The sequence below is a fragment of the Antechinus flavipes genome, chromosome 4, assembly GCF_016432865.1.
Source record: "Antechinus flavipes isolate AdamAnt ecotype Samford, QLD, Australia chromosome 4, AdamAnt_v2, whole genome shotgun sequence".
Taxonomy (NCBI): Eukaryota; Metazoa; Chordata; class Mammalia; order Dasyuromorphia; family Dasyuridae; genus Antechinus; species Antechinus flavipes.
The window spans coordinates 135,789,065-135,814,654 of NC_067401.1; the positions used below are offsets into that span (position 1 = coordinate 135,789,065).

General features: G+C 35.1%; 1 protein-coding gene across 1 annotated transcript in view; it reads left to right on the forward strand.

The window, feature by feature from the left end:
- The first annotated feature begins 6,851 nt into the window (after positions 1-6,851).
- Positions 6,852-25,590, forward strand: part of NPEPPS (aminopeptidase puromycin sensitive) — a 74,865-nt gene continuing 56,126 nt past the window's right edge. The window contains exons 1-2 of the mRNA XM_051994679.1: positions 6,852-7,615; positions 14,530-14,614. Of these exons, the coding sequence (XP_051850639.1) occupies positions 7,106-7,615; positions 14,530-14,614 (595 nt within the window). The 5' untranslated portion in view covers positions 6,852-7,105. The remainder of the gene's footprint in view (positions 7,616-14,529; positions 14,615-25,590) is intronic.

Genomic DNA, 25,590 nt, shown 5'->3' on the forward strand with positions numbered 1-25,590 from the left:
GCTTTGAAGGTTCTTATCCAATAGGATGTCTATCATTAATAAGGAAAAAGTATATTTCTCCAAATATATAATTATGAAGAATAATTTTGTTCAGCAACATTACTTCAGGTATAAAACAAGATGTGTTCACTTAAGGTATTTATTTGCTAAAGCTATGAAGGATATCTTGCAATTCATGCAAAAGAATTCCCTGTTAATACCTACATTTTCCAAATATTATTTGCAAATGACAATGTATTACTTGCATTGCAACTTAGAATGCTATAGAGTCTTTTCAGTGAAATTTGAATTAATGCAAAAGAACTAATCCACATCAGATAAAAACAAAATGAATGAAAAAGACCCATATATTTTGATGGGTAGCCTATTGAATTAATCTAAGACATTTTGGACTGGGCACTGCTGACAAACAACAAGCTGGACCTAACATATTGTAGTACCTAGTAGATTTGGCTAGTGCATTTTAAAAATTGCCCATTTTTCAACAATTCCAAATTATTTGCTAATGTAAAAGCCCATCTTTTAAATACAGGTATTTAATGGATATAAATCATGGTATAAAGTTAATTTGGAATAATACAAATTACAAGTCAAAAGACAATGAATAGAAGATGTATGGTGATATAAGAAGCTTACAGAATGTTACCAATAATCATTTATTGCTTCTAAAAAGTGATGGAAAGGACACTGTCAGAGATGTATATGATGGATGACCAGAAGAGGTAAACTAATCATATAGCTGAATATTTGAGACAGAAGATGCACTGTTGGTATCCTCAAAATGTTAAAATAACCAAAGGAAAGCATCCAGTGCAGTAGCTATGTCCCCTATGAAAGATTTACAGAAAAATAAGGACAAGAATCAGAGGATGAGAAGATGTGGAAAGAATACCATTGTTGATGAGATCATTGCTAATGATCCACTAATATATCTAAATGGGTTCTTAGTATTCTCCTAAGTCTTTTTCATTTTCTTTTCAAAAAAAAATAATTTTTTTTTGAGGCAACTGGGATTAAATGATCTATCTAGGGTCACACAACTAATAAGTATTAAAGAATCTGAGGCCAGATTTCAATTCAGGTCCTTCTAACTTCAGAACTGATGCTCTATCCATTGGGCCACCTAGCTGCCCTGCCTTTTCCATTTTAAGATTACACACAACCAATGGTCCTTTATTTTTGTTTACCTTTCTCACTTCTTCGCATTATCCATTTCTAACCTTTATTGAGATTTTGCTTTAAAAATATCCCTTCCATAATCTTCCTTTTATGTCTTTTACTTCAATTTTTTATCTATCATTCCTAATGGGCTTAAGTATATGAATTAGTAAAGTTCCCTATGAAATCCCTAACCATACGGGAAGAAGCACCTTTTGATAAGAACATGTTTTAATGCAGGTTTTGTTTCTCATCTCTGTTTTACAGGTAGAGAGCCTGAGATAGAGTCATTCAAAAAACATTTGTTGAGCCCCTGTTCTATATAGGTTCCTCTGGAAAAATGTCCTTAGGTGACAGTCAGTCATTGGTGGACTTGACACAAGTTGACATGCCTCCAAAATGGCCACGGTTGATAATTTATGATTTTGTCCTAATGTTTTTCATCTGAAAAAATTTAAGTCCTTCCAGGTAACTGAAAAAGTCCAAGTAATAGTTATTAGCCTTGAAGTAGTACTTGCACTTTTAGACCCTCTCATGCAATGGAGTATGATTTTTTTCCCCCTAGGGACCTCATATATGCCTAGATTATTCATAGTCTTCTTTTTATAGGCATTACACCTTATGTCCCTCCCTGGCCCCACCTAATATTATTAGCAGAACATATATCTAATCCCAAATTCACCCTTGATTTCCTGAGTTGCAACTGCCTAGCTGTGGGAATGGGGTCCAGACAAGGTTCAATCTTTTATCTGTTAGCTCTCATTTTTCACTATCAGGAAGTCTATAACTTGGAGTCTTTATAAAAAAAAATCCATTCTGAGATCTTTTTTGCAATGTGTGAGGAATAGAAAGGTGAGAGGAAAATGAATAAAATATATAGGAAATTGTTCCTTTCATTACAATAATTGGGTTGAAAAATCTTAGAGGAGGACAGTGTGAAGGGGGATGAAACTTGTAGTTAGGAACACATATCAATTAGCAGGTTATTTCTTGAGTGCTTAATATATGCCAGGTACTGTGACAAGAGTTAGGGAGATGCAAAGAAAGTGGAAAATAGCCATGGCAACCAAAAAACTGACATTGTAATTCCAATAAGGGAGACAAAGTACATTAGGTATGTGTAAAATAAATTCAGAGTAGATACAAGGTAACCTTTTGGAACAGGTGCTAACAATTGGTGAGACCTAGAAAATACTCTTATAAAAGGAGTTGTTTCCCTTCTTCCTTGATAGAATGAAAATAAGATAGAGCGATAGTTAGTGTGCAGTGGATAGAACACTAGATCCAGAGTCAGGAGGACCTGAGTTCAAATATGACCTCATATACTTAACCCTAGATATGTGACTCTGGGCAAGCACTTAACTCCAATTGCCTTGACAACTCCCCCCCCTCACTCCTCCACCCCCCCCCCCCAAAAAAAAAAAAAGATAGACTTTTTGGATCTTTTTCTTTTTTCTTTTTTAATATTTTATTTTATTTTATAATAACTTTATATTGACAGAATCCATGCCAGGGTAATTTTTTTACAACATTATCCCTTGCACTCGCTTCTGTTCTGATTTTCCCCTCCCTCCCTCCACGTCCTCCCCTAGATGGCAAGCAGTCCTATATATGTTAGATATGTTGCAGTATATCCCAGATACAATATATGTTTGTAGAACCGAACAGTTCTCTTGTTGCACAGGGAGAATTGGATTCAGAAGGTATAAATAATCCTGGAAGAAAAACAAAAATGCAAATAGTTCATATTCGTTTCCCAGTGTTCTTTCCTTGGGTGTAGCTGCTTCTGTCCATCATTTATCAATTGAAACTCAGGTCTCTTTGTCAAAGAAATTGGATCTCTTTCTCAAAAAGGTTTATAAGATCCTCAGGATGAGAAAGATAGGTCAATCAAAATATTTATAGGAAGCTTTTGGAAGTTAGGAAACAAATTGTACCTTTTGAAATTTCTTTACAGAAGACTGAAATCTAGCCTGAACTCTTTCAGGGCCTTTTTGGCCCTCAATTTACCACTTGCAACATTTTTTTTATCCCTATCTACCAAATGTGTATGTGTGTATATGTTTATGTATGTATATAAACTGATAACTACTTTAGAAATAAATTTTAAGACAAGTATAATGGAAATGTATTGTGAGGATTCTGTCTTAATTAAGTGGTTAAAAATTTTCAGACCTAAAACAACTCTAATATATGTATATTGCCAAAAGAGAGGATAACATATATATATATATATATATATATATATACACACACACATATATATATACATATATATGTGTGTGTGTGTGTGTATTTCAATATTTAGTGTGATTTTGTACAGCTAAAATCAGACTATTCTTTCAAAATAAGGTATTTCTAAGCTCTGTTGTATTGCTTCTTGAGAACAAAATTGGCAGAATGTCTTTCATTCAACAAAAGTTTATTACGTTCTTACTATGTGCAAAGAGAAGTAATTCATCATGTTTATTGAATTAAGCAAGGCATTATGCTAAGGATTAAAAAAAGATAAAGCCCTTGTTCTCAAGGGACTTACTAATGGGGGGATAATATATGTATGACAAATAATACTGATAAAAATGTACTCTTAAGGGCAAAAGAAAGTTAAAGTATTATATTTTTGTCTTGGATGTTGGGTAATCAGGAGACATCTCATTTAAGGTGGGCCTTGAGGAAATTAAAGATTTCAACAGATGGAAATGTGGAAGGGAGTGTGTTCTGAATATAGAGGAAGAAGAGAGCAAGATAAGATCAAGGGATATTAATTGTTCATTTTCATTGGAACAGTATATGAGGACATGAAAATGGAAATAAAGATGGAAAAGTATATGAGAGGTAGATGAGAGCCATTCATATTTAATCTGATTGGAAGTAGGGAGTCACTGAAAGTTTCTGAACTTATTTTGGCAGCTATTTCAAGGAGGGATTGGAAAGGGGAAAAGTTGGAATGGAAGAAGTTATCAAATGGTCTAAGTAAAAATTAATCAAGGCTTGAAAATTTGAGAATAGGCAATATGAGATCTAAGTCGTATAGAGAGGCAGAACTGACAGGAATCAATAACTGTCTTGTTACCAACTGGCAACTGTTGAATGAAACAGTGGTAGGAATGAAAAAGGATATAATCCTCTCTTCTCAAGTGGCTTAATAACGGAATAATTCATGTACACAAGAATGATAAGTCTGGTCAAAGTGGTATAAGAAATTTTAGGAAACAGTACTTTGTTCTTGGGGTGAGGGGTAATCAGCAGATACTTTTCATCTAAGCTGGACCTTGGAGAAAGATAAAGGTTTCAACAGGCAGGAATGTAGCAAGAAAAGAGAGTGAGACCTTTAGAAATGTGGTACTGTGGGTCAAGGGAGATTTTAGGGCTAGATGTGCAGATATTGTAATCTGCTGTATAGAGATGATGATAAACCTTGGGAATAATTAAGATCAGGGAAGGAGATTATAGTGAGAAGCAAAAAAGCCAAAGTGTGCAAAAGCTTCACTATTTTCTCTAGTTATCTTCTCATCAGCTGCACTGTCAGCAAAACCAGAGATCATGCTTTAGAGAATTTAACCCTTATTTATTCCTACCCTGGGACTCTAGTTCCTCCCCTGATTTGTCATCTCCAGCCAAGCTTTGCTTTACCTCCCTACGATCTTGTAACTATATCACCCCCTTCCTCTTCCATTTTTTTGAAAATACATTCAATCAATATCAATACCACTATTAATACTGGAAACTGGAAAGTATTTGTTAAACTATCCCATTTTGTTTCTGTGTGCCATTTTGTGTCTTTCCAAACCACTCTTTTTTATGTGTTGTTTCCCTCTATTAGAATTAGAATGTTAAACTCCTTGACTGATGGTACAATCTTCACATTTGTATCATAGTGCTTAGCACATAGCACTAAATACATTCTTTTTTCTTTCATTCACTTACAGGGAACACATGCTGGTAGGAGAAGAGAGGAGGAAGAGGAAGAGGACTTATTGAAGGAAATCAAGGAGTGGTCTCACAGGTAAGAGAAGGAAATTACATGGAAGATAAGGGAAGGAAAGCAGTAAGAAAAAAAGAACTGGCCAATTAAGTCACAGAAAAATGATGGAAAATGATGACTGAGAAAATTCTTTAGTTTTGGAAATGAAGAGGTCATTAGTGACAGAGAAAACTGGTAGGAATGAAAGTCAGTACTGAGTTCAGGAATTTAAGAAAATAGTGAAAAGTGACAAGATGAAAACACTGGCCAACTCTTCTTTCCAGAAGTTTAAGTGGAAAAAAAAAAAGATGCTAGTTGAATGAAGAGAAGTTTTTTCCTTTTTTTTTTTTTTAAAGAATGGTAGAGAGAATGGAAGAAGCAAGTAGAGCTACAGCAATCATGAGCAAAGAGAAGGGATGAATAACTGAAACAGCATCCTAGGAAAGGAGGTTTAAATGGAAGGATTAGTTTTGGCAAAGAGGAAGGCAATCATTCTTTGACTTTAGTAAGGAAGGAGGTAATGGGTATAGAGTAGATTAAGCTAAAGAAATACAGTTCAGTTTTCTCAGCAGAGCAGAATAGTTTCTGCTCAAGATGTTTATAGGCTTGTGTGTGTGTGGTAACAAAACCTGTACAGAAAACAAAATAGAACTAGGGCAGTAAGAAAAGATACTACTAGGTAATAATAAACATTCACAAGAGAATTTCTAATTGGGAAGTGATTTGAGAGAAGAATAATTTTCATTTATAGATTGATTTATGGTTAGCATATTGCTTAGGAAGGACTTCTTGGAGGAATTAACAGTTGTCCTTTACCCAGTCTATCTTTTACACAGCTGCCAAATTAATTCTTCAAGCACAGTTCACAACATGCCAGTCCCCTGCCTAAAAAGATCCAGAGGAACTCTCTTTTGCCTCTCAGATAACCCAAACTCTTGTTTAATTTTAAAAGGCCTTGCTTTGCAGAAGTGAGTACTAACTTATCTTTCCATGCTTACCACACATTCCTAACTTTAAGTGCATTCTATTTTCCAGCCAAACTGGTCTGTTCCTCTTCCCCGCCCTCCCCAAGATTTCTGTGCTGTTGCACATGCCCAGAACGCTCTACCCCCTCCACCTGACTGTTAAGAAGCTATCTTTTCTCTCAAAGCTTAGCTGAAGCTGTCTTCTCCAGAAAGCCTATCCAGATTTCCCACCCACCCAGTACTAGCTAATCTCCCTCCATTTTAAAATTTCAATGGTTACAAGTAATGGATTTGGACTTTATGCTGACACTAGCAGAGTGACCTGTCAAATCACTGAACCTATTTGCTCATCTGTGAAATAAAGAGATGGCACGGAACTCTAAATCTGTCATCCCACGTCTACTTCCAGTAGAAGGCAAGTTCTTTAAGGGGACAACTGTGTTTGTCTTAGTATTCCCAGGCGCTAGCAGCGTGGCATCAAGACTGAGAATAGGTGTCTTTTAAATTAATGAGCAAAAGACTGTAATTGGAAGTGGAAAAATTCAATTCGGGACGGAGACCCCCCGCCCCGATCCTAGAGAAAGTTTCACGTCGTTTCCTCGGATTTGCCCGAGGCCGGGGCGTCACGAGCCGGAGCCACAACAAAATTTTCCTCCCAGTTTTTCATCACCTCAGGATTCCAAGAGGTTGATGGAGCCAAAAGGGGATTTTCCTGGTCGAATTTTCCGAAGCACGGCTTTAAAGCCTTGGTCGGATTTTGGCTTAGAGGCAAAAAAAAAAAAAAAAAATTCACGAAACTTGGATCTTTTTTCTTAACTCAACTGACTACTTCCCAGTCTTTCTGGGACGCACAGCTCATGGACTCCGCGCCCCCTGCCTGACAGGTGCACCGCCTCTCCTTCTGCTCCCCTCTGCTCCCCTCCGCTCCGGCCCGCATCCTGGCCCCCCCTACGTCGCGTTGCAACCCTGGGCGTGCACGCCTCGGTGGGGGCGCGCCCGGCTGCGGGATCGCGCACGCATGCCTCCCGCCGCCTCCACCTCCCTTTCCCTCCCTCCACCCATCCCTCCACCCCCTCCTCTTCCCTCCCCCCTCCCCCCTCCCCCAGTGTGCCGCCCGATCGCTTGCTCGCTCCCTCCCTCGGCCCCTCGCACTCGCTCGGGCTGGGCCTCCCCCTCCCCCCGGCTCTCTCGGTCTCCTCAGGCGGTAGCCCGCGCTCTGTGGATGTGGCTGGCCGCCGCCGCCGCCGCCCCCCTCTCCCTAGCTCGCCGCCTGCCCTGTAGCCGCCGCCTGCGCTTCCTCGGCCCTCCTTCTCCTCCTCCTCCTCCTCCCCCCTTCGTCCTCCTCCTCCGCCGTCTCAGCTTCTGCCTCGGCCGCCGCCTCCACAGCTTGGGCCCCGCCGCCGCGATGCCGGAGAAGAGGCCCTTCGAGCGGCTGCCGGCCGACGTCTCCCCGATCAACTACAGTCTCTGCCTCAAACCCGACCTACTGGACTTCACCTTCGAGGGCAAGCTGGAGGCCGCCGCCCAGGTAGCCCCGAGCCCCGAGATCGGTCCCGGGGACCGCACGCGGGTCTGGGGAGGGGTGAGGCGGGCGTGGGCATGTGGGGGGATCAGGGCAGTTAGGCCGCGTCGCTGGAGGGGGGGAGGCGGCGGCGAGGAGGGCAGGGGGCCGCGCCCCGCCCCGCTGGGCTAGGAGGCCCCGGAGGAGGAGGCGGCGAGGCCCACCCTCCCCATCTCTTTTCGACTTGCACTAGGGGAGGTGGGGGCGAGGTCCTCTGGAAAAAAGCTGTGGCAAAGGACTGGGGGCAGGGGAACCCAGAAATCTGTCCGAGTCTCCCCTCCCTCCCCAAAAGAGCCTCGGAGCACACCTGTGTGGATCTCCCCACTCCGCCCCTTCCGGGCTTTGCTGCATTATTCTTGAGAGGGTGATTCAGGGAGGAAGAGGGGTCATCGGAGAGGTGTCTCTTCTTCCTCTACCTTCCAGTCTGTCACTTCTCTGTCCTCCCGCTGCCTGGGGGACTGGGGGTTGAGGTTGCGGGAGATTAGAGGCGGGGGAAACCGGGGGAGACCGGGGAAGGTTAATCTCAGTCCAGTTTGTTGGCACATTTTCCCCGCCCTTGTTCTAAGGCCAGGAAGATGATCCTCCCCCTAGTGACAGTGCAGCAGTGACTTTGTTCCCCTCTCTTTTCTCCTTCCTCTCCGCCCCCCCCCCCCCATCCCCTTCGAAGCTGGGGCACAACCCCTTCCCTCCTTTTCTTCATTTCAGAGTCCCAGCGCCCCGATTTAGGGGCTCTTTGAAGCAGGTGGATTTATTGCTACAGTGGTAGTTACCAAACAGTGCCTTCCCCGAGAACAGTTAGTTTTAGCATATCATTGGTGAAAATATTCTTTTCTTTATAATTGTAGGTATGAGTAAGTCGTACTTTTTTTCATCGTCTGCTTTATTTCAGATTTTGCTAAATTTCAAGCCTACACATGTACCATTTAGAGTGGTTTGAGAAGAATGAAATGGAATTTTGAAATAGGAAATGTTTAGTCTAACTTGGATCAGTTATAGTCTTTAAAACACGTGCCATGTTGGGAGAAAAATGAGCAATAATGTATTTGATGCCCTTAAAATGCTTTTATGGCTTTCCCCCCTTTTTCTTTATTACAATGGGGATAGGAAAAACCCAATAGGCCTGTGTTTTAGAGAACAGGATTTATTAGTGAAATTAAAGAGATATGAAATAGTCTTGGAATGTTTGTTAAAAGCTCATTCAGTGAACTTGGCAGACTTCTATGACAGCCTAAAGGGCAAGATAAACAGGGTAAAAATTCTTCCAAAATGGTTGTTCAAGCAGATGGAATATTTTTGATGTGCTACTGCGTCAAAAGGCAAAATTTAGCATTGTGAAAATAAGGTGACTTAAAATTTTTTTTTCCATTTATATAAATGAATGCCCAATGAGAAGATCTTGGTCTAAAATTAGGATTTGGGAGTCTGGGTCTAGTTATGGTTTGAGTGGAGTGATTTTTTTTCTGCTGTTTGATATGTTAGCAGGGGGTAGGTGGGAGGATTTGTAAACATTATTCTGTCTTGTGACTTGGCCAAACTGCAGGAAGATTGACCTAGTGATGAATGAAATGGTGAGAAAAGAGTAATCCTTAAAAATCACATTTTTTTTTTTCATCTTTTTTAAAATTGTCACAATTGCTCCTTTTTCAGAAAAAAAAAAAAGATTTACAAGAAGTACATAGAGAAATAGAAAATATATACAGGCAAAAACAATTTTAAGTTTATTTCATAGTTTGAATTTAAGGAATGAGAGGATAGGGCTAGAAGTTTTTTTGTTTGTTTGTTTGTTTGTTTTTAATGGAATACCTGGAGCAAATAAATACAGGTTTCTTTTCTTTAAATATTCTTGCTCTTCAAAAGAGCTGACCATTACAGGAAAGCCTATTTTTGGATTTGAGAACCTATATATTAATGTATTGGAATTATAATAAAAACATTTATGTGTATGTAAAATATTGGAATATGTAAATAATAAGAGGAACATGAAGCTATTAAAAGGTGGTTATAGTATGTAGATTTAAAGAGTATTTAGCAAGGTTTGTTAATGTTCATGTGAACTAAAACAAGAAGTTTCCTCTTAATATGGACATTTGACTTAACAAAATTAATACCTTTAAAGACCTATTTTGTAATGCAGATGGATGGAATTAATTCCACTGGCGAAGTATCATAAAAAAGTATGCAAATTGTTCAGGTACCATAGTTGCAAAATCTTACGATAAGCCTAGAGTATTTGTACAGGTTACATATTAGAAACTTAGTGGATTTTTAACTTTGTTTTGGGTGTGGGCCTGTGGGGGAGGTGAAGAAATTATTGTCCATGTGCAGGTCTTTTGCCTTTGTGCAAAATTAGTGCAGATGACTTAGGTTTTGAAATCTTAATTTCTTTGTATCTAGAAAAACTAGTCCTTTTTTCCCCTTACTGTTTTTTTGTTTTTTTTTTTTTTTTTTTTTTTTTTTTTTTTTTTTTTTTTTTTTTTTTTTTTTTTGAGGCAAATGCATTTGGTAGATGTCTCAAATAGTAAACTTAAAGTAGTTTATAGATTAGTGAATGTGGCTATCTGTCTTGATAAAACCCTGTAATGATAAATGATATAATACTTGGGCTTTCTCCTGTGATAAAACAGAAGTAGCCTAAATCTTCAAGGCCAGAGATCAGTATATGCCAGCAAAAAATTATATTGTTACTGAGAGGGTAGTTACAACTATAATAGTTATTTTGACTGAAAGGAAGACTCCTTGGCACCTTAATGAATATTGTCAGATCCTTGTGGTGTGGTAGTTATTCTTCAAAGCATTTTTGCATTCCATGAGTAATCATTTTGATATTCTTTGTATTTCCACTTTTTTTGAGTGGGGTAGGTGAAAGGAGGGAAATGTTTGTAATTGAATTGAAATTTTTCAGATCAAGAAATACTTTGAAGAGGTTAATAAAACCTTATTCTGACATACACTGACTTTTCACTACTTTTTCCTCTAAATATGTTGTTGGGAGGAGGTCTAAAGTACAACACACTGGTATTATGCAGTAATATACTCCTTTAGCTAGTTGTCAGGGAAGAAAGTCAAGTTTTCTAAATAACTGTAGCAAACTTCTTTAGATTCCAGAACTTTAAAAAATGTAAACTTTTTTGAATGGAGAAATTTCTAGGATTGCACTATATACCTCTGTCACCTTAAAGTTTATGAAAAGTAATACAATTTTTATTACTCTAGGTAATCATTTCCATCATTTACTTTGCTATGCCATAATATGACTCTCACATGATAATTTCAGATGCCATAATATCAGATATATGATATATATATCATAGGGTTAGAATTGAAAAGGAGCTTAGAAATTATTTAATCTGACTTATTTTATAGATGAGTAGTAAATTAATGTTCATCAAGAAACTTTGATAAGATCATACATACAGCATGCAAGTAGCAGAGCAGCTAGTACTGAAACCCAGGTTGTTTGAGTAAAAGTCCTGTGCTTTTCCCATTGACATTGGCTCAGATTATTGAGATGTTTATAAAACTATTTGCCCCTTGAATAAATGACCCCTGCCTAAGTTTTTCATAACTTTGTGTCTTCAAAAAATTTTTTTTCTTCCATTATCCTTCTTCATCCTCAGTTGTTTGTTTTTCTATGTACCTTCTGCCCAACTAAGAGATGTCTTCTAATTTGTGATTTCTAATCACCTGTGAGCTGGAAATAGTCAGATACACAATATTATTAGATAAAATAAGTAAAGAGGTTCTGAAAGGGAAATTGAGGCAATCTCCTATGGTTGAAGTGCTTGAATTTTTAATAACAGCATGTACTTAATGCCATTCGTTTTAGCTGGTTAGAGATTTTAAAGCTTGCTTCCTGATTTTCATGATGGTCTTGCTGAACCTAGTGAGATGTACTATTGTAGTACAGATTGTCTGTTTATTGTACTCAACACAGACGTTTTTCTGTATATCTGAGTTTCTTTAGTTTGTTTATACTAGTCTAGAATGAGTCCTTTGGTATAATATTAATCTGTTTTGGCCCCAAATTGGTTAGGAGTCTTCTGAGATATGATTTATACTGAAATCAGGTTTTGAGATTTAAGTTTGCAGCTTTATTTATATATGTTTTTGTTAACATTTTGGTGTTAGAAAATTTGACCCATATTTATGTTAACAAATCATCTTTTTATGGTTGCCTTGAGAAATTTTACTGCTGCTTCATAGACTCAGATTATTATAAATTTTATATGCACATGATGAAACTCAAGTATCTTGCTAATCTGAATGAGTCATACTTTAAAATGACATCCATTTAAAAATGGTCGCAACTGGACTTTCTGTTAATGACAATCTGGGCTTAGTAGAGATTCTTGGTTCACGCTATAACAAATACCTTGTATAGTTCTGAATGATTCTGGTAAAAAAACTTAGTCAGAAAAACACAAGCTGTTACAGATTGCAGTCTCTCCAGGCATAGGAAACCTCCTTTGTAAAATTGTTACCAAGGGGTCAAACTGTCTTCTTAGCCCAGTTATTACTGAAGTGCATTCTGTATCTGACAACCTGGTAGGCTAAAACTCTGGGCAGGAAACAAAGGATACATGAATATTCCGTAATTTGGAAGAATAAAATGAAAAAGTTGAAAATGAGCTTGTTATTAAAACATTTTAATACTTAATATTTGCTTCAAATCTAGAAATTAGACACTGAGTCTAAAGTTAGGAAACTTGGGTTTTGGAACAAGAAGATAATCTGAAAGCAGTAATAGTAAAATTTGTTTGAACTGTTTATCACTTCAGTTGATGCTGAAATAGTATTGCTTATATGTTCTTGCTGAGAGAAATCATTGATGAGCTCAGTTGTATTATCAAATCAGTGCTGGTGTTTAGAAAGTACCAACTTGGAGTAAGTTGGAGTAATAACTTGGAGTAGTTTTGAAATCATCTTTGATGTTTCTTACAAGACCATGTATATACCATTTACAATATTTATTTCATGAGTTCTATGGATATTTTCTTTTGAAATCATTTTTCTTATCTCTTTAATTTCTGTAATATGTTTTAAGAACATGCAAGTATTCCAAACCAAGGTTAATCTGTATCTGTTAGCTTTTTTCAAAAATAGCTTTTATGAGTAATCTCTAAGTAGTATGAGTAGTACTAAGAGATAAAAAGTACTTCAATATAGTATGGTTTTTTTAAATCTTATATAACTAGTATTTAATTATAAAATGTTGGGTGATGCTCAAATATCTTTTTGGTTGAAATCCATCAGTGTTTTTTTTTAAAGTCTAACAAGTTTTTAAAAATTAATGAACTCTTCTAATAAAACTCTGGGTGAAGTTATATTTTTAAAATATTTCTGTTCCTTCCTTTCTACCCTTTCTAGAACTGACAAATGTTCTTGAAAAAATAGTAACTGCTCAGCATTTTAAGTTGTTAGTGTGAACAGGTGGTTTGCCCTAAATATGTTGGAAATTATGTCCTGCTAGAAGTTGTAGACTATCCATTTCCAAGATATGCATATACTTTACTCCACAATTGTAACAGTGGTAAGATGCTAAATGTAATTTGGCATAGCCTTTTTAAAATAGGAGAGTAAGTATTATTTTGAAGCTGGTAGATTAACTGCTTGGCTACCATTAAGTCTACACTAGATGTTGACAAAATGAAAATGTGGTTGCCTAGATAAGGAGAAAAAACAGGTAACTAAGCCACTGTAATTGTTCTATTAGCATAAACTTTAAACTCAGCAAAAGATAACTATACATTTAGCCCTTTGGGGAAATGATCTACTCAGTCACTGCTTCGTTTATGTGTACTTTTTTTTTTTTATTGCAAAATAACAGTCCAATACAATATAGCTGGTAATTTATGAGTAGCAAAACCTCTAGTCCAAATATTGTAGACTAAATAGCCTTTTGTGATATAATTGACTTAATGCTATTTGAGGATATTTTTCTGAAATAAATTATGGGAACAAACATTGTTTTTAAAATATTGCTTTCTGAATAATACATTGGCACTGAAACAAGAAAACTTAAGGAAAGATTTTTAAAAATTTGTTAAGGTTCAACACTGTACTTCCAATGATTTAATTAAGGCTATTATTGACTCAGAATTAATCACTGGTTAAAAATAACAACTTTTTCCTTCTACTTTTTAGTGATATAATTATCTCCTTACCAGAGACATCATGGTGTAGTAGGTAGAGTTCTCCACTTAGAATTGAGGAAGAATTGGATTCAAATTCTACTTATTCACTAGCCTTGTAATACTAGACAAGTGATTTAAAATCTCTTAAGGCTCAGTTTTTTTAATCTATTAAATAGGGGTGAAGGACTTAAAATAGCACCTATATCACAGGGTTGTTGAGAGATTTGTAAACCTTTAAACCTTATATAAGTTTGAGTTAGACTGTTAAGTGTAAATTTCTTAAATGTATAAAATTAATGATTTAAAAAATCAATTTTCTTTAGAAACTTTGGCCTGATTTGATGTATTGCAATTTCTTTAGGACATTTGCCATTCCTATTCTATGCCATTCAGTTGTTTAAGCCATTTCATTAGAATGAATTGTGTTCACTAAATATTACAAAATAAATTTGTATGTAATCAAAACTTGTGGGCAGGAGTCCTTTATTTACTCAGCTTATTTAGATGTACAAATTTTAGCAAATGTTACTGTAGCTTTTACTGGTTTTGACATATTTTCATGATTTATACTAATTTACTCAGATCTTCTATTTCCATCTCTGATCTCTTAATACCCAAAGCCCAGTTTTAAATGAAGGTTTTGCATTAACAGCTATTAACAATGGCACACAGTTAAAATAAACAGAGCAAACATCTTGTGAAAGAAAGATCAAGAGGATTCATGACATTGTTGATTTTTGTTCCTAGGTGAGGCAGGCCACCAATCAGATTGTGATGAATTGTGCTGACATTGACATTATTACAGCTTCCTATGCACCAGAAGGAGATGAAGGTAAGAACCATTTTCTGCTTTGGTTTGTTACACTATAAATGTTGTTTTAGGAAGTAAATAAGTCTCTGTAAGAATGTCTTAGATATGGAGTGTTAGACATTTTAATGCCATACTATGTTTGAGAATAATATAATAATAGAATGATGGACACCGGACAGTTCTGAACCTACTTCTTACATTGAATTTTTTTGTGGCCCTGGGCAAATTATTGACCTTGGTTTTTCACAAATGAAAAATGGAATCTACTCTAATACCAGGCCTGTTAAAATATACAGTAAAGGCATTTACTAGAGTTACTTGGTTCTAAGTTTATACATAGTTTTCTTAGTTTTACTCTCAAACTGTAGCTTTAAACTAATATTTTGAATCTTACTGAACAAAGGAGCAAAGGAAATTTATATGGTGATGTGGAAATGGTTGAAAGGTACTTTAAGCAGAAAGGTCTTTTTAAAAGAAATAAAATCCATTGAATAGGAAACCTTTATATTGGCATCTTTTAAATGAGTGGAAAAAGTTATATTAAATCATGTAATTAGGAAATGGATTGTAGAAACAATTCAGTTGAGGTCTCAAATCTTAATCCTATACAAACTGCCATGTAGAAATCATGATTGGCATAAACTTACAGAATTTACATTGGCAATTCCAGCAGAATTACTTTTTAGGGTTTTATAGTTAAACTGGAAGAAAGCTGGTAGGTCAAGCCTCTCATTTTACAAAGTAGGTAGCCTAGACAGGTTAAGGTGCCTTGCCCAGGGTCACATAGGTATTAAGTGAGAAAGCAAGAGTCCACACCCAGATCCTGTGACTCTAAAGCCAAAGCTGGAACTTGTTGCCTCCTATGGCATGCTATCTTACAATTACCAATATCTTTGCTATCTCCCTGAGAAGAGATTATTAAAATTGGATATAATATAAGAATTAAGAGTTGAGTTTTTAACTTGAGTATTTAGAGTAATATTTTTTGTTCTCTTCCATCTCAGCCTGTTCAAGGAAGTATTTAAATACAATTTAATACCTAAAGGTCTATTTGATGATTATTTTAAAAATTCTTTGGCCCATAGGAAAGAAGCAAAATTTAAATAGCAGATGCTCAAACTAACAAAGCACTCGTGTTAAATTTGATTACAAATGGGATGAAACTGCTGTGGTTTTAGGTTTAGAGGAAGCAGATCCTTTAAATGGATTTGAATAACTTCCAATTTTGTTTGGAATGGCTTGTTAACTCAAAAGAGTGATTATTTAATTTTTCTAACTGTGAAGAAAAATGGAAACACTTAGCCAGCCATACCAAGACAAACTTTCTTCCTGGACTGAAAACACGCGAATTAATTGGAAGGATGCCAAAGAAGTTTTTAGTGGTTCCCATCTTAGACAGGTTAAAGTGGAAGAAAATAAAACACTACCAGCAATTACTCCTCTTGCTGGCTTGCTTAGCTTGTGTTTGATTTTTATCTTGTCTACTATTCTTTGAAAATTGTTCTGAAAAGGTTTGCAAAGAAGTCAGAGGGCCTCCAAGTTTTGAATGTGCATACATTCAAAGTTGATGCCCAACTTGATAGTGATCTCTAGTCCAAGGAAGCAGTGGTGGGTGTATTAAGGGAGTGGAGAGAAATGAAAACTGTTGTAAGGAAGTAAAGAAGGCTTTGAGAAAACTGTAGATGAGGCATTAATGTTCATAGAAAATTTCAAGTTAAATCTTTCCCTCCAATTTAGGCAAGGATATGTTTCCTGAGTTCAGTTTCCTTATAATTGTTAATGATCTCTGCCTTAAAGGAGGGGGGAAGGGGATTCCCAAACTAGAGGGCCTTGTGAGAATTCACTCAACTCAAAGCTTTGAAAATATTGGATGCTAGCAGGTCACACTAGCTTCTTATTTTGTGGTATGTGTAGAGAAATACGAATAATTCAGAGTGATTTTTTTACTTTATTTACAGTGCTGTTATTATTTAGTATCTACACACAAATGTGTACCTTGCAATTATTTTTAGAAATAAGGTTAGATTCACCTGTTTTCAGGTATCATATGCCTGCTCTTGAATAATGATAGACATGATCATTTGATGTTTCTCCATAAACTGATAGTGGAACTTGATAAATTTGACTCCCCAAATTCTTAATACTAGATATTAATGAAATATGAAAATTTTGGGGAAATGGAAGAAACATCAATCTTATGCGCCATCTAAAATGCTTTTCAGAAAAGCTGGTTCGTTTGCTATAGGAAGGACTAACTTTTGGTGCATTAAGATGAAAATGATGATAATTTGAAGACATGAAACCATTACCACATATTTAACCTTCCTTCCTTTTAAGTTTCATTAATGAAAAAAAGACTTGTGCAGTAAGCTATAGTATTCCAGGAAAACCATGGCCTATGTCTCTTCAAACTAAGACACCTGTCCTTAAATAGAAATAGTTTATTTTTAAAACATTTGAGTTCTTTGTAATATTTTAAAATAAATCAGTAAGAAAAACGGCTGAAAACTGTTTTTTTACTGTTCTGCACTTCAAGGGTTGGTGAAATCACTAGCACTTAAACCAGTGCAAGGAATGCACCTCCCTACACAGTGCAGGGATTAGTATTGTCTTCAGCTCCCGCAAGAGAAATACGAAACTTTTGAGTGCCTGAACTCAGGTCCTGACAGGTAAAGAGCCTTTTAATTTATCCTTAATAGATGGCTTGGACATAACCTAGAAAATTATCGTTTCAGTCTGTACTATTTTTTTCTTCTGTTTACATTATGAGAATTATGTTTGTAAAATTATTTGTATAAGAGCATTGCCATACAGAGTTCCAACACATAAGATTTTATATTCAGTGAAGTTACAGGAGAAATGTGTTTTAACAGATTTATTTTTGAAAATGGATATATGAAAGAGAAGAGAGAGTGATAATATATGAAAATTTGGAATACTGCCAAATGGGCAGGGATTTTGAAATAAAATTCTTAAATTTGCCCCAGAGACTGGTTGACCCATCTTTAGTAGTTCAGACTTTTTGATTTGCAAATTAGACAAATCTGTTTTTTGGCTTTACTGATAGCTTTATAGAAATGAGTGATGACTTATAAGAACATTTCTAGTCGTTAAAATAGTATATTAAATAGTAGTATAGGATTGATAAATGTGAATAAAATTAGTTTTTAGCTTTAATGTATCATTTAAAAACAAGATATTGGCAAAATAATAACCCTAAAAGAATGGGAATTTTGTAAGACACTTTGGAAAACTACCTAAAAAAGTGGAAGGAATCTTAAAATTTTGCATTTAGTTCTATCAAAGAATTTCAACTATGGGCAAAGCAAATGTGAGTATCCATTTAGTATGAAATTTATGTAGCTGAATAGCATAATACAAAACTGAATTGAGGGCTTTGTAGTAAAAAACTACACAAATAATATAAAGGGTATAAAAATAAAGATCCTTGTCAGTGGCATGAACACTGTAACTTTGGGGTAGTGCTTCCAAAAATCTAGCATAAACTACTATTTGATAGCTTTTGCTCATTGGTACTATAACAGAATAGACTCCTATTTGTTTTCTCTTTGACTGCCACAGGATTCTTACAGTTGTAGTAAATGGCATCCTTGGCGTAAAGTGTACTTTACGGTACATTATTCTAAATAGTAGGGTTAGTTAGGCAAAAACCACTGAATATTCTTGACTCAATTGAAGAGCCAAATATTTTTCTCATTTTCAGAAGAATCCAGTTTTATCAGTTCAACATGCTCCTAGTCATTTTTTAAAATTAGGTTGCATTTTTAAATTTAAATGTTTTATTTATCTTTGAACATTAGTATATTCAACTTAACTTTCTTAGTAACTGTTTACACCAATGAGCAAATGCTAATTTATGTGCCTACTCTGTCAGATACTGGGATAGGATGTGGAGATACAAGGATAGTATGTAAAAAGATTTAAATGCCAAAGAGTATTTTTGCATTTTATTCTAGAAATGTGAATTTAAATAATTAGTCCCTTGCTTCAGTGGACAATTCATTCAGCAAACAATTAAGTCTTCGCCCTTAGGGAGCTTACAGTCTATAAGTAAACATAAAAATATGCACAGAAGTTTATTCAAACATGTACAAAAATAAATACAAAATAAATTTGGAGGTGAGGGATGACATTAGCAGAAAGGAGGATCTGAAAAGGCCTCTTATTGGAATATGACAGTTTTAAAATTGAGTTTTAAAGAAAATTAGTGAATTCATATTTAAATTAATTTCAGATTATAAAATATTGTTGTTTTCCAGTCATTCTGTCAGATCTTATGAAGATTCTAGATTTGTCTATTTATACATTAACCTTTCCTCTTTTCTGGTCCTTATAAATGTGTTCTAATTTTCTGGTTCTGCCTCTTTTTTTTTTTTAACTGCATATGAGAGGTAGCAGACTGAGCTTATCTTGAAGCCAAGAAGATTTGGGTTTCATTCCTTCCTTGTTTGATGCAATTTATTAAGTATATACCTCTGGCAAATTATTGCTCAGGATACAAAACAAAATTTTTTTTAAGACAGTACATGAATCTTTGTCCCTGGGATTCTCATAGAATAATTAACCACTTTTAAAAACTCAGAAATGTAAATAAAATTGGATCCAGAATTTTGTATATTTGCATTTGTATTTTGAAGATGAACATGATAGTGACATCAAGGAATCTTATTTTATGATTTAATTACATTTGAAATGGATAAGGTGAACTAGCATTTGTTGAAGCTGCAAATGATCTTAAAACTTTTGATTTCAAGTAAAAATGCCTGATTCTGGTATTCAGGGATCTATTCCTTTTGAGTCTTACTTCAATACTGCTTCATAAAGTTTGTTCAGCCAAATTGGACATACTTCATCTCTCTGTTATCATCCTCCTCTTTATTGTCTTTATGCTTTTGTGCTTTTTTCCCTATGACAAGAATGTTTTCCTTATTGAAATTATTCTCCTTCTTCAAAGCCCATCTTGGGGCTACACGAAGGCTTGTCTGTTGGCTCCCAGATCAGATACAAAATTGATAATATTATCAGAGCTCTCCTTGTCTCATAGTTGTACATATTTTCTCTTTCCTAGTAGATTGTAAGCCCTGTGGGGATAACGTGTGGGGTGTTATGTATATGTGTATATAGGTATATATTTACCTGTATTTGCTTTCACTTAATTGTTTTCTGAATGAATTATTCACTAAAGCTTTATACTAAATATGTACATTTAAGCCTCTAGGATAAAATACAAAAATATTCTTTACCATTTAAAACCTTTTACAGTCTGCTTCTGGCCTATCTGAGCCAGATTATTTATTATACATTATGCTCCTTTGTGTGTTCTCCTTTCCAGTCAAAATGGCCTGCTTGCCTCTTAACATAGTATTCCATCACTTTCATCCATGTGTTTGCGCAAACTGTTCCCCACATCTGGAATGCACTCACTTTGTCTTCAGTCCTGCCTCAGAGGGCTTCCTTCAAAGCTTAGCCCAAGTGCTGTTACTTCCTTGACTCTGATATCCCAGCTAGGAAGGGTATCCTTCTTTTGCATGCAAATAATTTTAAATTTTACCTTGCAGGAAATTTGTATTTATTTCTTTGTGTATACATGTTGTTTCCCTCACAATGTAAAGCCCTTTGAGAGTAGTAGAGGCACATTGGCCTTTAATCGAACTTGTTGATTGGAGTATAATGTAAAACCAAATAAACAGTTACTTGGCTCAAGCCTGCTACTATCCTGTTGACAGTGGATCAGAAAAAAACTCATGAATAGGACATGTGATTAGGAGAAAGAAATATAGTGGTTGGCACATTTCATTTAACTCTTGTTGTTAAAGAAATGACTTTCCTTGAACCAGATATTAATAAATGATCTAGTTGATGTTTGGTAATCTGAGAGTTGTATTAAAATTTAACTCTGAGAACATTTTAAATGACTAAAATCATTTAAAAAACAAATACACATACACATTTTGGTGACTATTAGCCACTATTAATATTTAGAAACTCTTCCAGTAACAAACACATTTGTTTTGTAGAATATCTTGTGGTGTCCTGTGTAAAATTTTTGGAGTTGATTTTATGTTAGTATTAGAAGAACCTATAAATTGGAAACACTAATGGACGTACTTTATTTATCTGGCTACTAGAAGCGCAAGGATAAAATTTAAAATAGTACTTTATTGGTTCTGTGGCACATATAGTAGGAATGTTACAATTATTACTCCATTTGGGGGAAAAGGTCAAAATAAGAATGTTTCAAAGGGTGACTTTTCTGCAATTGTATATTTTTCTCCTTGATTATTATTTAGACCAGATTTGTATTTTTACTACATTAACAAGTGGTTTATACTAGAGTTTTGCAAACTTAACATTATTAATAAACTGGCAAAATTGTGCCACCATCATTGAGGCTGCTCAGTCCTATCTGGAAAGTCCCTAGCTTCTTGAAAATTTTGAAAGTTATAAATTCTACAGTAATTTAATTTGGGTGGGGGTGTAGGTGATGGATTCCTCTCCCTCACCTCCTTAATTTCCTGGCTGTTTCACATTTCACTCATAATTCTTTAATGAAATGGATTGTTAGAAAGACAAACTTTAGGAATGTTATATTTTAGTCTTATGTTGTAATTACATTATGATCTCAGTTTTATTAGGAACTTTAAAACTTCATTTATTTAAATGAGGTATGATTAGCATTGTCTTTTTCATTGGTCTTCTGGAATCGTGCTTGATTATTGTACTGATCAGGCTTTCAATGCTGTTTGTCTTTGCAGTGTAATAAATGTTATTGCATAAATTGTCTTCTGGTAGTTGGTTTTGTTTTCTGTTTTTTATTTTTAGTCTGTTCAGTTTGTACAAGTCTTCCCACGTTTCTCTGAAACCTTTCCTTTAGTTGTATCTTAGAAGCACAGTAGTTTTTCATAACATAATTTGTTCAGTTTTTCCCCACTTGAAGGGCATCTCATTATTTTTCAGTTCTATGTCACTACAAAAAGAGCTGCTATAAATATTTTAGTGCATATAAAATCCTCTTTTTTTTGATTTATATATTTGGAGAATAGGCCTAGTAGTGGTATCACTGGGGCAAAGTGTATACACACTTTAAAAAGTGAATAGATCCAAATCAGTTTCCAGAAGTGTTACACAAATTTATCAATTACATCAATAGTGCATTAATGTGTCTTATTTCCCCCAGCTTGTCCAGCATTTGTCATTTTTCTTATCTTGGCCAAGCTAAGGGGATAAGCTAGAACTACAGAATTAATTTTATTTATATTTCTTTAATTTTTAGTGATTTAGATTCTTTTTATTTTTATTTTTAAATTTTTTTTATTATAGCTTTTTTATTTACAAGTTATATGCATGGGTAATTTTACAGCATTGACAATTGCCAAACCTTTTATTCCAATTTTTCCCCTTTTTCCCCCCACCCCCTCCCCTAGATGGTAGGATGACTAGTACGTGTTAAATATATTAAAGTATACATTAAATACAAAATAAGTTTACATGTCCAAACCGTTATTTTGCTGTACAAAAAGAATCAGACTCTGAAATATTGTACAATTAGCCTATGAAGGAAATTTTAAAAAAAATATGAGGGCAGGAAAAAATATAGGGATTGGGAATTCAATGTAATGGTTCTTAGTCATCTCCCAGAGTTCTTTCGCTGGGTGTATCTAGTTCAATTCATTACTGCACCCTTGGAACTGATTTGTTTCATCTCATTGTTGAAGATGGCCAGGCCCATCAGAATTGATCATCATATAGTATTGTTGTTGAAGTATATAATGATCATCTGGTCCTGCTCATTTCACTCTGCATGAGTTCGTCTAAGTCTCTCCAGGCCTTTCTGAAATCCTCCTGTTGGTCATTTCTTACAGAACAATAATATTCCATAATATTCATATACCACAATTTATTTAGCCATTCTCCAATTAATGAGCATCCACTCAGTTTCCAGTTTCTGGCCACTACAAAGAGGGCCGCCACAAACATTCTTGCACATACAGATCCCTTTCCCTTCTTTAAAATCTCTTTGGGATATAACACTGCTAGATCAAAGGGTATGCACAGTTTGATAACTTTTTGAGCATAGTTCCAAATTGCTCTCCGATTTGGATTCTTTTTAAATTTGAACTTTTTTTTCTTTGAGAATTGCTTGGTTTTATATCTTTTGACAACTTATGCAGAAGGTCTTATTCTTTTAAGTGTAAATAAATTTATCTTGAATTAAGTCCTTTGTCAGAGAAGCTTATTTCTTTGACCTTACTCCACTCCAGCCTCAAGTTGACTGTTCCTTTCTTTCTTTATTTGTTTAGTTTAGTTTAGTTTGGTTTAGTAACTTAATTTTATGTAACCAAAATTAACCCTTTTTATCTGTGTGATCCTTTGTGTCTCTTGATCATGAACTCTTCCCCATCCATTGATCTGAAAGGTCATTGCTGCTTTGCTCCTATTTATTTGTCCTTCACCTCTCTTTGACTTCGTTGAAGAATATTCACAATTTCTAAAAAAGGTATATCATTTTATGGTTTTACCAGTATGGGTGTATCTATTCTCACAGCCTGTTTAGAATTGACTTTTTAATATTATTTTTGCAAATATGGGTATGAGATAAAATCTAAGTTTTATTGATTTACATTTCCTTTACTAGTGCTTGCTTTTATTGAATTTGGCTAAAAAAGATGGTTATCGTAATTACTTCAGAAAGAGCTTTTGAAATAAAATAGTATGTCAAATTCATTAAAGCTTTGACCTTGAGGCAGCTAGATGGCAAAAGCAGTAGATAGAATACCAGCCCTGGAGTCAGGGAGAATCTGAGTTCAAATACAGCTTCACTTAACACTTGGCAGGTCATTTAATCCCAATTTTCTCACAAAAACAAGCGAGCAAGCAAGCCTTGATGTCATCATACATCTATTTTAGTGATATTATATATAGATAAATGGACACGGTGATGAAACTAAAGTGTAGTTCTAATGGACAATAATATAGTCACACCAAGCTTGATATTTTATATCACTTTTGGCATATGATATGGTAAAGATTACTATCCCTTATGAAGGCTTTGTGAAGTGGTTTAAGTGCTAAGAAAAATATATATAGATTTCTTTTCAAATTGCCTAAATTTTAGTTCCATTTATGTATGTAAGGAAACTTTCTTTGAATATCTTAGGCCACTCTCTTTGATCTTTTCTGTGTAGTTTACACTATTTCTGAGCTTTATATTTGGATAAATTCTGCTTCAGATATTTACTAGCAGTGTAACCCTGGGCAAGTCATTTCATGTTCCTTAGCTTCAATTTCTTCATCTTTAAAATGGCAATAATAACAACTACCTCATAATATTGTTGTGGAGGTCATATGAGATATGTAATGTACTTTGCAAATCTTAAAAGTGCTATATGCTACCTATGATTATATGGAAAGAGCTTTGAAAATACATGTAGGTAAAACTTTAAACTTTTCTTATCTATGATACATATTATATATATAAATGCTAGTCCGTGATCATTAAAAAATTCTTAAAAGCAATCATAGATTGGGGGGATTCCTTCAGTCCTATAAATGCTTTGTTCAGGCCTCTTAGTATATTAGTCAGCTTTTAGCTTAGATGTAGATGCATTTTTCTAAGCAATTTAATAGTGATATTTTTACTTGAAGTGGGTGTTTATTCATTTCCATTTTAAAATTATAGATATTTAGATGAGCTGATCTGTACTGTTGTGGAATCTTCTTTTCATCCCTTTAATACTCTAGTCACTCAACAAATATTTATTAAAGGCCTGCTATGTACCAGGCACCGTGGGATACCCTAGGGTTACAAATACAATAAATTAAATAAATGTAAACATAAATGCTAGATCATTTATATGAGAGAACATTAGTAGTTGAGAATTTCAGAAAAGACTTCACATAGAAGGTAGGTACTTCAAATAGGTCTTGAAGGAAGAAAGGGCTTCTATAAAATAGAGGTGAGGTTGGTGGATGGGATCCAAGTTAATTTATTCTCTCTCATCTACTAACACTGCTTTGAACTATGATTGGGGGAAAATATTTGTAAAATTTCCTTTGCTCTACTTTCTGCCATTCTGCTTAGACAAAGATATATCCACAAATTATAATGCATTGTATTTAGTGCTGAGGCATCCCAAGGTGAACAAGGCCACTGGTGGGAAATTGAAGCTGTTGAATGAAACGCAGCATGACTGGAGATCCTTAAGAAAATGTGCTAACTTCAAGAAAATGGAATATGGGAGAATTAAAGCAGTGTTTTAATGTTGGATATTTCCCAGACTGTCCTGCAAAAGCTTTTTAGATTTCAAAGATATTTGAATCTGTAAACTTGTTGAAGTGGCAATATGTTAGTGTAGAATGCAGTACTCTTCTATGCCCTCCTTATTATATATGTACTTATTTAACATTTTCCTCATGGGGTCCATCCAATGTTTTAGAAGCACTCTTCTGAATTTCTTGACTTTCTGTGGAGTGCACACTCTTTCTCTGTCTAATATGTTTGCCTACCTCCTTTTTTGGTTACATCCTCTGATGATATCCATTATACTGCTCCTGTACAATTCTTTGTTGGTAATGTTCCATTCTGTCTTTATGCCCTCTTCACATCTCTCCATTGTCTTTGGATGAACTATTTCTTTAATTTTTAGGAAACTTCCATAAGTATACTAATGAGAATATTACTGTAAAGATTCTTCTTTACAGCAGCTTTCAATTTTATAATTATACAACTGACAGAAGAATACAGGAAATACTAGATCTCAGTTATTTAAAATTATATTTTCAAATTCTCATTCTCTTCCTTCTGTTTTCCTTTCTTTCCATCCTACCCTCATTGAGAAAGCAACAGAACTAAAACCCTTATTACAAATGTATGATCAAGCAAAACAATTCCCACAGTGACCATGTCCAAAAAAATCCAAATCTTTCCCAGGAGTAGAGTTTTAGCTGGAATTGTGGCTGGTCATTGTTTTTATTAG